This window comes from Choristoneura fumiferana, chromosome 19, assembly GCF_025370935.1.
Source record: "Choristoneura fumiferana chromosome 19, NRCan_CFum_1, whole genome shotgun sequence".
Taxonomy (NCBI): Eukaryota; Metazoa; Arthropoda; class Insecta; order Lepidoptera; family Tortricidae; genus Choristoneura; species Choristoneura fumiferana.
The window spans coordinates 2,150,890-2,165,203 of record NC_133490.1 but is presented as its reverse complement, the minus strand read 5'-3'; the positions used below and the strand labels follow the sequence as shown (position 1 = coordinate 2,165,203).

Sequence of the window (14,314 nt, the reverse complement as noted above, 5' to 3'; positions counted from 1 at the left end):
TTATTTAAACTTTACTGTCAAATTGTACGACATCTTTGTACCTCGAGGTAATTGACATGTTGATATTTTATTATCGACATATTTCTTCTATTTTTTGGTACCTATACAAGCACCAGACTTAATCGTATATACATACAATAATTACGGTTTTATTATTTAATTACTAGTCTGTTAAAGAAGCATTTTGTTACTCAGCCCACAATAGGACGTTTTCACATTTAAGGTCACAGCTCATTAGATCCACCCGGCACCCGATCAGCACCGCCTCGCCGCGAGTCGTTAGTATTATTTATATGGATTTGTATGGGCATGCGCTCATTAATCAACTCCGTAGCGTCACCGGATCGCCTCGCTCGCTCGTGTCCACGCGCGGACGGCGAGTGGCCCACTCGGTGATAGCTCGCTGCTCGTTCGCTTGCCTCGCGTGAACCGCGCGCGGTCGGCGCGGCGCTCCCCACCCTCATTTCATAATAAACTATTCGGAAATTCGAGGACCACGCGACGTCCACTCGTTGTTAACGCGGCGTCCACCACTTGTCGACAACGAGTGGACGCCGAAAGTCGAGGCGGTGCTGATCGGGTGCCGGGTGGCTCTAATGACCTTTACTTTCATAATGAATTCTCTTGAAAAGCAATGCGATGTCATTTATTTTTATCTGAGAAAAGGTTCCACAGTGGCTCACGATTCGGTTTCGTTCCTTCGTCAACGTAAGAAAGAGATGAATGTATATTAGTGACGGCCGCGAAAGTATACTATTTGAGTGAACTATAAAGTGAATGAGTATAATTTTTTTAAATAATAAAAAAAACATGACCAAGTCATGTAAATTAATTTAATTCAATTTTATCTGCTTAATACCACAGTCTCATAAGAACATTGTATACACTTACAACACTAGGATCTACTGATCCGAAAATAAATGATTTGAATTATATAGGTAGATGATTGATAGTTCATGGTAGGTACTTGAGTATATCTCAAAAAGTTGACCCGTCATGAAATGGACAAGAAATCAGTTTGGTCAAGAAATTATTAACCCTAAGGACGAGATCATAAAACATAAACTACATAAAACATCCAAAATTTCTTGACGTCAGGAAAACGTCACGGAATCTTGTGAGGAAAAAATCGTAATTTTGTAACTACATCGAAACTTTCTATTGGATCCGACAACAAAGATTATCTGACTTTTTACCACTTTTACCACAAGGTTTTGTATATTATATTTAAAAACAATAATATTACTTATTTTTTATGGTGAAATAGCGTCAGGATTTTTTTTTTTTAATTGAATTCGGATAACTTTTTGAGAAATAGTCAGTTGTGTGCCGGTGTCAGTTTCGTCGGGTAGTCGCGCGCGCAGTGCGCGTGTTGCGGCAGCCGCCGAGTCGCGTTGCGTAGTTCTACGAATTAACCCGAAATATGTCGACCTACCGATCAATAAAAAGACAAGGATGCTGAAGTGGAAATGGACCGGTCATATGATGCGAGATAAGGGAGAAAAATGGTCGACATTGATTACAGACTGGACTCCACGTTATAATGCAAAAAGAAAAAGAGGCCGTCAAAGAAAAAGATGGGCAGATGACCTGAAAAAAGTTGCAGGACGTTATGGGCAAGATTAGCAAGACAAAGAAACAATTGGAAAGAACTGGAGGAGGCCTTTGTGTCACAAGGACACGCTGAAAGTGACTAACTTATTAAAGCAAAAATTGTAAAAGGCTTTTTGATGTCGATCTAAACTCGATTTAAATCGTGAGTTATCCAGGTTTATTTCATTAAAAAAATGCGACTCAAGTCATTTTTGAGACTGACAAATTCTGTTTGCGATGTTGCGAAATTATAAATGAAAGAAGCTCGCTCAATGCTATCTTTTGAAATTATACTTAAAATTCGATAGTATATAAAATAATACAAATTAATTAACGCTTCCACGACTAACAGTAAAAAAAGGTCTTTTATTTATTTATCTAATTAATTTAATGAGATTAACTATTAACATTAATTGATATGCAATTTGCCTAGCGAATTTTGGAGTCGTTTCCTTATTTTACTAACGATTATAAATAACTATGCTACATAAAATAACGCATTCACTGCCTCGAACGCATATATGCGTTGTGTGGTTATCCACTGCCCTCATCGCATTTACTCCTTTATTGAAGCTACTCTGTTCTATGCGTAAGTTGGCGGTGAAGGCGCTATTGCAAAAACCTGTCATGAAAATACGCATTAAGATACACTGTGAATAAAAATATGGGAATACATCTGTGTTAGTATATTGTAAGGCGTACTTAAATAATATTTAGCACCCTTTTACATCTTAATTGATAGAAATAACCTTTTTTTTTATCCATTGTTCTTATGTTTGTCACGAATAAATGTTTTTATTCTTTCATAGTTACCTTAAGAGACTTAGGGCCCTTAGGAGAAGGGGGGGGGGGGGAATAATGGTGGTAGATTCCTGGATAAAATGAATCTATTTAGGGGCTGTTTTACCACTGATCGATTAATTTTATTTGACGGATAAATGTGATGCCGTCTCCGTCTATTCAGAGACGGCATCACACTTAATATCTGATAACATTAGACACATATTTTTTGACACTCAAACAAGTCAAAATTCAGGAGTGGGGAGCTGTGATGTCACTCTATAATAAAGTACATATATTGGATATTTTTTGAAAATGCCACGAGACTAATATTTTTAGGAACCTAGCCTACCCCCCCCCCCTCCATCTCCTTCGTACCCTGTGTACATTATAATATATGTTATCAGTATTCTGTATCATCAATCTCAAGTGTCCAATATTATAGTAAAATAGAGTTAGTATTAGAGTAGAATAAAAGAAATGTCATTATTACAGTTTAAATGTGTCAAAAATACAGTAAAATAGTCCTAAAATCAGTTTACCACGTTACAAAAGAATAAATATTAAACAATCTCTCTTTCTGCCCTTAACCGCAATTATTAACGTTCACGCCAATACAGGTAAGCAAAATCTGTACTCCTCAAGAAAATATCTAGCCAGGCGAAGACCTAGGAATCCTGCCTATTATGAGATCGGTCATTATTGCCTTACATGCCACTTCGTAAATTATCGGGCGTACATTAACTGCTTTTCTAACCTCTATCTTCCATTGCTCTGGCACATTTAGAAGGCATAGGCGGTTAAAGGGTTAACAAATGTAAGAGTAATGGGGATGACTGAATAAATTATAGCGAATTATAGAGCTGTGGAGGTGACAGATTTGAGGCCCCTTACGAGTATCGTGGGAGAGAGATCCTTCGTGAATTCGTCTAGTATCTGAAATAGAAAAAAAAAACTTTATTTCAATAACTTACTCTTCGCCGCGCGCACAGCTCACACGTGTTCGCGCTGTCACGTTCCCCGCTCCCCGTAGAGCATGGGAGTGTCACAATAATACATTGTCTTAAGGGCGGTAAATAAGGAATTACGCACGAGACCCTAGTAGAAAATACCGTGCGACATACAATGTTTTTCATGACATTTAAGAGTAAAATTGTATATTTGTAGAAAAAAAAAATAGAAAGAATAAGAATAATTAATTCGCTATTCGCAAAAACACTTTTATAGTATACAAATTACAAGTAGGTATGACAAAAAAAACAAGTTTTTGCGAAATAGCGAAACGGTCCCAACTCAGCATAGTAAAAACATCCCCGCCGCTCTCGTTTCTCCCCCGCACCATATGCCTGAGGCGCGTCCATCCGTAGTACACGCAACAAGTCAACTCCCTTAGGCGTCATACGCAAAAAAGGCCCTTGGGTTTTATTTCAAGGATTGCAACCAAATTACCCTGCATGTTGACACTGTTTACGAACAAATGTGATGGAAAATAATTTCCCAAGCTATAATTTTATCATTCACACCCTAAGGGGCTGTTTCATCTGTCTCCGTCTATTCGAACAAAACAAATAGAGACGGCATCACATTTTAACCGTCAGTTAACACTAACCAATGGATGGTGAAACAGCCCCTAAAGAAAAGCCAATTTACCTGTAGGTATGTTTCGCACACAGCTTTGTCGGCGTCTGTCAGTCGCGCGGTCAGTTTGGGCGGTTCGGGCAACTGCACGAACGTGACAGCTGTCTCGGCCCCGCTTTGGCTCTTGATTATCTGGTTAACTCTAAAAAAAAACAAGTTACAGCTAAGATTGGTTTTTTGGAATCTTTTTGTATTTTTTATTTCAATTCCAAATTTTTACTTTTACGGTCATCCCGTAAAACCGAAATTGAAAATACAAACTGAAATATAGATGCACAGAAAAGCCAGAAAAATAAGACCATCACTGGGAATCGAACCCAGGTCCTCGGTAATCCGTACCGCGTGCTATACCGCTACACCACTCCATCAGTGACCAGTTGACCATCAGTGGTGTAGCGGTATAGCACGCGGTACGGATTACCGAGGACCTGGGTTCGATTCCCAGTGATGGTCTTATTTTTCTGTTTTTTCTGTGCATCTATATTTCAGTTTGTATTTTCAAGTTACAGCTACTTATAGATATGTAGTCTGTATTTCCGGATAAATAGGCAAATCAACTATTTAGTGTACCTATGTTATTCTAAGCCGTGGTGGCCTAGTGGTTTGACCTATCGCCTCTCAAGCTGAGGGTCGTGGGTTCAAACCCCGGCTCGCACATCTGAGTTTGTCGGAATTCATGTGCGGAATTACGTTTGTAATTTACCACGAGCTTTTCGGTGAAGGAAAAGATCGTGAGGAAACCTGCACAAACTTGTGAAGCAATTCGATGGTGCGTGTGAAGTTCCCAAACCGCACTGGGCCCGCGTGGGAACTATGGCCCAAGCCCTCTTGTTCTGAGAGGAGGCCTGTGCCCAGCAGTGGGACGTATATAGGCTGGGATGGATGGATGTTATTCTGTCCCGTAACTTAGCGAGCCAGCAGGAGTGATTGAAGCCCAATATATGCGTAGGTAAGGTAGATGACTATAGGTCCACTCCTGCTGGCTCGTGCTGAGGCACCGACCGCCTTCAAACTGGTAGAAAACTATTTTCATGGTTTTTTTGTAGTCGGTTCAATTTTTTGTTATATTTTTTTTTTTGTAGACTGAGTTCCTAGTACTAGTAATTGTAATTGGAACTTACTTTTGTAAATAATTAATAGGCACCCTTTGGTACAGGCTGTTTTCATCCGTGCTGTCGGTAGACCACCTGCCGGTGTCTTCTAGGGCGGGCCATTCTGACACCTGTCAAAATCAAAATATCATCATTATTCAAATGTATAATTATTCATTGTTTAACAAACCGAGTTATTATTTACATATATATAAAAACAAGATGCGGACTTTTTAAATTATCAATCAGACAGAGAGATCCGTCACAGACTCAACGTCATATGCTACTACGGCCATAAGAGTTCATAATATAAATTGCAAGAGATGACATGCAAATTTAAAGAAAGAAGAAAGAAAGAATAAATTAATTTGACAAAATTCGGCACAGCAAAAAAAAACACAATTAAAAATAAAGGTTGTCTTATTTTATTACACACTCTTACATACTAAAAAAGGAAGAAAAAGAAAAAGACATTGTGCCGAAAGAAGCAAAAAGGACCATACTCAGCGTGTTGCCACGGCAAGCCCTAGCGTTGGTTTTCAGTATGACCCTTAAATTTTACAATACAATACAAATCAAAGTCAAAGTCAAAGTCAAAATATCTTTATTCAATTCAGGCTAAAACAAGCACTTATGAATGTCAAAAAATATCTACCACCGGTTCGGAAAAACCTCTGTTGAGAAGAATCCGGCAAGAAACTCAACGAGGTATATTTTTTTAAACAGATTTACAATATTATTAAGTGATATGTATACATCACAAGTATTTAACACAACTGTATTTTTAACACAGTAGGTTCGCTATTTGAAGGGATCGCTAATGCGGATCAGAATTATTTCCAAATATCCCTGTCCATGATAATAATATAATCATTAACTTTATAATACGCCTTTGATATTAATGTCTTCTTGACAATAGATCTGAATTTTGTATCCGTTTCATTTATAATATTTTTTGGAATTTTATTATAAAAACGTATGCAATTTCCCAGAAACGACTTTCAATATTCTTTATTGATCACCAAAAGCAGTACAGCCATAAACATTACAAAAATAAAAAAATATTTTTCAATCGCTATCCTGCTTATTTTTAAACAGATATCTATAACTTTTACGTCATTCGTTTTATTTTCCGGTTTTCTATTAACTTAAATTCTTTAATAGTAGGTTATTGTCGTGGCCTGGAAGTAGCCAATTGCTGGCTGAGTATGAGTATTAAAACGAGCTTGCGAGTCCATTTAACTAATACGAAGCCAGCAATTGCTATTCCAGCCGAGACTAATATAAAGCTTTTCTCAAAAATGATGAATAATTCTGAAATAGACTAAACTTTTTCTCAAAATATATCATAACATTTAATTTTATTCCAATTATTTTTCTTATGCCCTCCCGCCTTTTTTCATTAAAAATATACTGCAGCTGTATTTTTCCACCGAAAACACCACAAGCTGATTCAGACTCAATAAAAAAGTCCGAAGTCCAACAAAATATCTGATACCCGCCCATTAGATTTGGCTGTATACGACTTGTGCCAACATTTAACTTTTTTTTAAAGTTGTGACTGATTGCAGGCGCGCTAATTCATTATTGTCGAGCTAGCGCGCCTGCAATCTTTTTAACTTTTTAATTTTTCGCTGACCATAAACTATGCACTTCACTTTCTGATATGTAAAGAATAACGACAACTTTTACGGACATTTTTGAGAAAAAGAAAATATGTGTTCCACGCCCCTATAGTGTTATGGCACCGTGGGCAGCTGATGGGCAGTGTCACGCTACTCGGGTACTCACGACATGGACGGTGGCGTTGATCCTGAGCAGCCGCAGCAGCTGCCCCAGGCGGTCCTCGACGGGCCGCAGCACGCCCGGCTCCAGGGCTGTGTCGTCGCCCAACGGGACCGTTCTGCCCGCTTCTGGAATACATAAAAAATATACTAATATTATAACAAAGCATAAGATTGTTTTACTAATACACTAACTGGCTGGCGCAATAACTGAGTGTCTCACTAAATTACTGACTCATTAACTCACTGTCCCATTAACTCTCTGGCCGACTAATTCAATGACTCATTAACTCACTAACTTACTCGCTATTTTTTTGGGTTCTCTATCGTTTGCCCGAATTTCATATGCCCGAATGTATCGTTTTCTAGAATTTTCATTTGCAATAAAGTAATTTATTTCTGAAATTGTGATTTCTTCAGAGTTGATATTAAACTAACCTAACCTAAGCTACTACATTCTATATCATGACATCTAAAAAAATCCTGAAAACAGCACGGTTCCACATATTTTATGGCAAACGTTGGTATGGCAAGTAAAATTAGAGCAAATGAAATTCGAGGAAGTAAAGGTAAACGATTTTTTTGACGTTGATGATGCTGTTGGTGTTTTTCACCGTTACAGCTTCATCTTCACCCTGCCTTTGGAGAGCGTGCTCGGCGAGCCGGCACAACCGCTTCCAAACTTACTCGCTGACTAACGTGATGGCTAATTAACTGAACGACTCACTAATTGACTGACACATTAACTGACTGGCCCACTAACTAATACATTGACTCGTTAACTCACTAACTACCCGCAACTCTCCTGCGTGACGGACGTGTTTACTGTTTGTGTTGATAAATAATTGTTATTTTATTCTATTATAATGTCATCTACTCGTAAATGCAGTGGTTGTGGAACGAAAATATGTAGTCTCCAATACATGGAATGTTCTAACGTTGGCTTTAAAAAGACTAACGATTTGAAGTGCGTCGTCTTGCAACCGGCGGAGTTTGAAGATCTTTCTCAAGAACATAAGGACAAGTGGATTCGCCCCGAATGTGTGTGTCTGCAACCTAAGTGTGATAAAACCAATACTCCAATTCGTGGTAACATGAACATCACATACACATCCGCTAACTATGTAAATACACGGCGGGGTAGTGGCAGTCGCCTCGGGGACGCCGCTCACGATGCTGCACAAGATCACGACAATCACCTGATGGCCGAAATGAAAAAGTTGCGACTCGATATTGTTAGTCGTCTGGACGAGCAAGCCGAACAATTTGAGCTTATATTGCATATGTTTCACGAAACTAGAAATGATTTACAAGAACTTGATCGGAAAATGAGGGTACTTGAAGAAAAAATGACAGAAAATAAACAGTCAAATAAAACAATATCAGCTGTTGCTATCAATGAGTTACAGATGCAGTCAGCTTCTATGCCACCCTCAATATCTGAGAATGATTCAGCTTATTCTGTTGTTAAAAGAAAGAACCAGCGAGCCAAGCACACAAAAAATGCCTCCTTAGCCACGAAGTCGCCGACTTTACCGCGTCTCACAAATTACATTTCGGCAATAAAAATTGATACTCAATCGGATAACGAACCAAATGACCCTTATAATGACTGGAAAATTGTATCTGGTGAAAAGCGGAGGCAGACAGTTATGAAAGGTGAAAGTACTGGTTTGGGAATTCAAGCTATGGAAAAACGAAAACATCTGCATGTATGGCGTTTGCTGCCGGTAACTACGACAGAGCAAATAGTCTCATGTACGGTCGGTGTGTGAAGCTGGTGTGAGCGTCGTGGTGGAGAAGATTAAACATAAAACTGAGAGGGGCTACGCTTCGTTCATAGTAGGAGTACCAGAGAGATTCTATGTGATGTGATGTACAGATTCAATTATTAAATGTGGTGCGCTGGCAACGGTGGCGCTCCCTTGGCACTTCCGACCTGTCATCGGTGGCGAGTGAGCGTCTGCTTGAGCCGGATCGTATCTACTCTCAAAGTTTGGTTTTTATTATTGGAGTGATCTATTAATAACCAGTGGACATCACATTGGTATTGCTCAGGCGAACGTTTGGCCGCGGAATGCAGAATTCAGCGAGTGGATTTGGTTTCGGAGATCGTCAAGGCAGGAAAAAGAGTAAACCGATAGAAATCTTTTACCAGAATGTAAGAGGTCTGCGGACAAAAACTACGCAATTTTTGTCCCTTTTGCTTTCATCGTCGTCTGATTTATTCGCAATAACTGAGAGTGGCTGCAACGCTTCCATTCATGATGCTGAGCTTGTGCCGGCTGGCTTTCAAATCTTACGATGCGATAGAACTGATGGTCGCAAGCAGGGAGGCGCGCTTTTAGTGGCCACACCGCGGTTCGAGCTACGTCAGGTAAAATGCGGCGACGTTAACTTGAGCGATCATCGCTTTGAACTTGTTAGCGCAACGGTGCATTTAAATAATAAGTTCATATTTGTTTGTGTTGTTTTGTACATACCGCCTCAAACAGTTGAGAACGAATACTTGTTAATGTTTAATTTAATAGAGGAGTTATCGGTGAAGTATAATGGCAAAATAATTGTAGTTGGTGATTTTAATCTTTTTTCTTGTAATTCTAATGAACTGGATTATTATGAGTATATTTCAGCCGTGTACCAAACCGGATACGAGTACCGTGACACTACCGACTTTCGCTTTTTTAATGGCACACAACTGTCAAAAATTCCGCCAACTGCGTTATAAAAATAATCGATTGATTCATCAATATTATTTATTTGGTATAGAGCAGTCCAATCTACATTAGCTAACGAATTGTAAAGAATCTCAAAGTTAGCTTTAGCGAAATTCCACTGACGATTTTGTGGTAAACCCGTCTGGCCCACGGGGGGGGTCGGTGCCAAGCAGCACAGCGGCGCCGGCGCCGATGCACACGGCTCCGGCGAGCGGCGGGTGGTACGGGTCCACGGGCAGCACCCCCTCCGCCGCCTCACGCACCGCCACCGGCGAGCGCAAGCCCGCCCCGCTCAATATCAAATCCAGTTGCCTACCCCTACAATTAGGCAACGTGTTGTTCTGAGAGAATTCACAAAAGTAACTTTATTTGTTTTATGTTATTAATAGTAAGTACGTATAAAATGTAAATTAGGTATATACTTTAAATATATAAGGAGCTTGCTACTCTATCGTATTGGGTAACTGTAATGATAGATGTAATGTTTATTAGAAATAAAAAAAATAAAAAAATAAATAAAAAAAAACTTACTCGCTCAATAACTGAGCGACTAACTCAGTAGTTCCCAAACTTATTTTTCTCGTGGACCACTTTCAAAATTTTACTGGTTTTGGTGGACCCCCTGCTGCTACATTTCTACCACATTCTTGAAGTCGCCAAAAAATAAAAATTGTGTCGCTTCTGAGTTCTGTCCAGTCGCTTGCCCTATTAAAATATTATCTGCTTAGTTAGGTACTTAAAATAATGTAGGTAGGCCCTTATAAAAACTATGCTTACATTTTGGCTCTTTACTATCAAAAGCAGATACATTTTCGTGGACCCCCATTAACATCTTATGGACCCCCATTTTTTGTTCACGCCTACGTAGACCCTCAGCAAGTCTCCCGTGGACCCCTGGGGGTCCACCTGGACCACTTTGGGAATCACTGGACTAACTGAACGACTGCTTCATTAGCTAAACGACTCACTGACTCGCTGAGCCAGTGAGTCACTCACTCACCAGTGACCCCCTGCGGCGGCTCGGGCTTGCAGAAGACGCGCAGGCGCAGATGGCGCCAGCCGCGGGCGGAGCGCACCACCGCGCTCAGCTGCAGCGCGAAGTGAGCGCGCACTGTGAACGCGCCGTGCCGCGGCGACAGGGGCTCCACCAGCCACACGTCTATGTATTTCAGGGTGGGGGATTTACTGGAGAATAAAAAAAAACATGCTTACTTTTTGGGATTACCCAACGCGCCCGCGTGGGAACTATGGCCCAAGCCATGTTATTCTGTCCCGTAACTTAGGGAGCCAGCAGAAGTGATTGAAGCCCAATATGTCCCATATAGGCTGGGATGATGACTTTTTGGGATGTCGTTGCGAGTTCGTAGAAAAGGACAGGGGGTGTGTTACTTCGTCGTGTGCCCAAGAGCCGGTTTCGTTTCTATCATCATCATGTCAGCCGTAAGACGTCCACTGCTGGACATAGGCCTCCCCCAAGGCTCTCCACTCAGACCGGTCTTGTGCTTTCCGCATCCACCGCGCTCCCGCGATCTTAACCAGGTCGTCGCTCCATCTTGTTGGAGGCCTACCGACAGTTCGTCTCCCGGTCCGCGGACGCCATACTTCGTTTATTTTAGTACTAGCTTTTGTCCGCGGCTTCGCCCGCGTGGAATTCGGTTATCACGCGCTCCTCCCTCGGGAACTGCGCATTTTTCCGGGATAAAAAGTAGCCTATGTTACTCTCTAGCCCATAAACTATCTCTATGCCAATCACGTTGATCCGTCGCTCCGTTTCGACGTGAAAGACGGACAAACACACATACAACCACACACAAAAGGGTAATCAATCTTGACGAGTTTTCTTATAGAAAAATGCTTTTAAAAATAGTATTACTTTTGAAACCAAAAGAATATAAATAAATGATTATATGACCTTGCTAAATAAGTGTTACATATTTGCCGTGACTTATTTTTCAAAACTGTTTTTCAACATAAAGACACGTCAATATCGCTTACCTTCTTTCTAATGCTAAAAAAAGATCCGTCCAGGGGGAAGAGCAGTGCTTGGGCCGCTGCACCCCTGGACCCGGGGTATCCACACTCGTATTTTAATCAGTCTTATTATGAAACAGTCACAAAAACCACTATTGTATCTGTACTGTGGGGACTGTAACTTGGTGAGAGCTTAGGTACTGGGGATCAACGCGCGTGACTTTAAACACAGTTCAAAATAAAAATGGTATTTCTTCGATTATTTGGATTTATTTCAGAACTTAAAAATACATTTACATAGAATAGCACCAGCCGCTTAGGCTATCGGGAGCAATCTGCGCTCCGGCATGTATACCGCTGTCAATCTGTTTTAAAGTTATATTCTAGAAACACAATATAAAAAAAACCTATCCCTTTATACAAAACTAGGTTAATCTAACCTGCCAGGTGGTCAGTTTCACCACCTGCCAGCGGTATACAGCCTAGTTCCTACATATCCCCCAGTTCCTACAGTACACTGTAGCTAGATTTTTGAACTAAAAACAATTACTTTGCACACCTGTAACCTAATAAATGTTGGTTTATGGGGGAAGCCTATAAAGAGAAATGCGATGGCGGGAGGTCACCGCCCTCGATGTTGAACTCGCTCGTGAAGTGCTCGTCTAAGCTAAGATGGCACGCCCTACCACCGCATTTACGCACATGGAAATCATCATCATCGTCAGCCCGAAGACGTCCACTGCTGGACAAAGGCCTCCCCCTTAGAACGCCACAATGAACGACAAGTCGCCACTTGCATCCACCGGTTTCCCGCTACTATCACGATGTCGTCAGTCCACCTGGTGGGAGGCCTGCCAACGCTTCGTCTTCCGGTTCGTGGTCGCCACTCGAGGACTTTTCTCCCCCAACGGACCAACATGGAAATACCGACCTGATATTTCATGTACACGCCCATAGAAACTTGTCGGTTTGGTGTCAAAGTTTGTATGAGCGTGTACACGAAATATGGGGTCGGTATTTCCATATCGGTAAATAGTGTCACCCGGGGCGGCAATAGTTTACACACCGTGTCTTACCGTTCAACAGCAGCCATGTCCAGTTTATGGTAGTGCCGGCACAGACACACATTCTTGCCCACGCTGAGCACGTCAGCAACGACCCGGACGTACTCGGGCGCGGCCAGGGCGAGCGCGGGGGCGCCGCGACGCAGGGGGAACACGTCGCCGCCCTCCACGTCGAACTCGCTGGTGAAGTACGGCGAGTTCGGGCTAGGGGGGGGGGACAGGTTAAGAGCGTTTATACCTGCTGAGCTGGCAACGTTGCATTTTTGATAGTTTTTCTCGATTATTCCATAGAAACTGAATGAAAATTAAAAATGTGGTCTGATAGAACTCTTCTTAATATATAAGTTAATGTGTCTACTTCAATAATTATTCGTGATAGACTTATATATTTTTTTAAAACGAATCAATAACGGTTTTTAAAGAAAATAAAAGTCTATCACGAATAATTTAAATTTTTGTTAAAAATAAAGTTGTGTTAAATACTTGTGATGTATACATATCATTTAATAATATTGTAAATCTGCTTTAAAAAAAAAATATATATATATACCTCGTTGAGTTTCTTGCCGGATTCTTCTCAGCAGAGGTTTTTCCGAACCGGTGGTAGATTTTTTTTTGACATTCATAAGTGCTTGTTATAGCCTAAATTGAATAAAGATATTTTGACTTTGACTTTGACTTTGACTTTGAATTATTGAAGTAGACACATTAACTTATATATTAAGAAGAGTTCTATCAGACCACATTTTTAATTTTCATTCAATTTTTATGGAATAATCGAGAAAAACTAACAAAAATGCAACGTTGCCAGCTCGGCAGGTATCAACGCTGTTAAGATAGTGCGACATTGTATGACTGCCAATACAATTGTGGTCAAAAAACATAAATGGTTCATGGACTTGCAGGTGGTAGGACCTTGTGCAAGGTCCGCCCGGATTGCTACCACCATCTTGCTCGCTAATCCTGCCGTGAAGCAGCAGTGCTTGCACTGTTGTATCGGCGTGGAGAGTAAGACAGCCGGTGAAATAACTGGCACTTGAGGTATCCCATCTTATGCCTCTAGGTTGGTAACGCGTTTGCAATACCCCTGGTGTTGCAGATGTTTATGGGCGGTGGTGACCTCTTACCATCAGGAGACCCACTTGCTCGTTTGCCTTCCAGTCGTATAAAAAAAGACCCACTTGCTCGTTTGCCATCCAGTTGAATAAAAAAAAACTGCATATTTGAGTTTACAATCAAGTTTTAGTTATAAACCAATGAAGGTTACTGTGACAGTCCTTGGCGCTAGTGCCGTGTGTTGGAACTTTTGGTATTGTAAACCTAGTCATAAATCTTTGTTTCTTCTAGTAGTGACAAAGCCACTCTTTATTCTTTTGCCTGTCACGTAGCACGTAATTTTTAGGGTTCCTTAGCCAAAATGGCAAAAACGGAACCCTTATAGTGTCGCCATGTCTGTCTGTCTGTCCGTCCATCCGCGGCTTTGCTCAGGGACCATCAATGATAGAAAGCTGTAATTTTGCACAGATAATGTAAACTATGCCGACAAAATAATATAAAAAAAATAAAAAAAATTTTTTAGGGTACCTCCCATAGACGTAAAGTGGGGGTGTTTTTTTTTCTCATCCAACCCTATAGTGTGGGATATCGTTGGATAGGTCTTTTAAAACTATTAGGGG

At 40.8% G+C, this 14,314-nt stretch overlaps 1 protein-coding gene across 2 annotated transcripts in view; it reads right to left on the bottom strand.

Moving 5' to 3' along the window:
- Positions 1–2,730: 2,730 nt before the first annotated feature.
- The window catches only part of LOC141438687 (solute carrier family 12 member 9), a 29,442-nt gene continuing 17,858 nt past the window's right edge, over positions 2,731–14,314 (bottom strand). For both annotated transcript variants that reach the window (XM_074102584.1, XM_074102585.1), the window contains 6 exons: positions 12,651–12,842; positions 10,604–10,788; positions 6,894–7,015; positions 5,133–5,233; positions 4,024–4,153; positions 2,731–3,309 (listed from right to left, as the gene is read on the bottom strand). In XM_074102584.1, the coding sequence (XP_073958685.1) occupies positions 3,229–3,309; positions 4,024–4,153; positions 5,133–5,233; positions 6,894–7,015; positions 10,604–10,788; positions 12,651–12,842 (811 nt within the window). In that variant the 3' untranslated portion in view covers positions 2,731–3,228. The remainder of the gene's footprint in view (positions 3,310–4,023; positions 4,154–5,132; positions 5,234–6,893; positions 7,016–10,603; positions 10,789–12,650; positions 12,843–14,314) is intronic.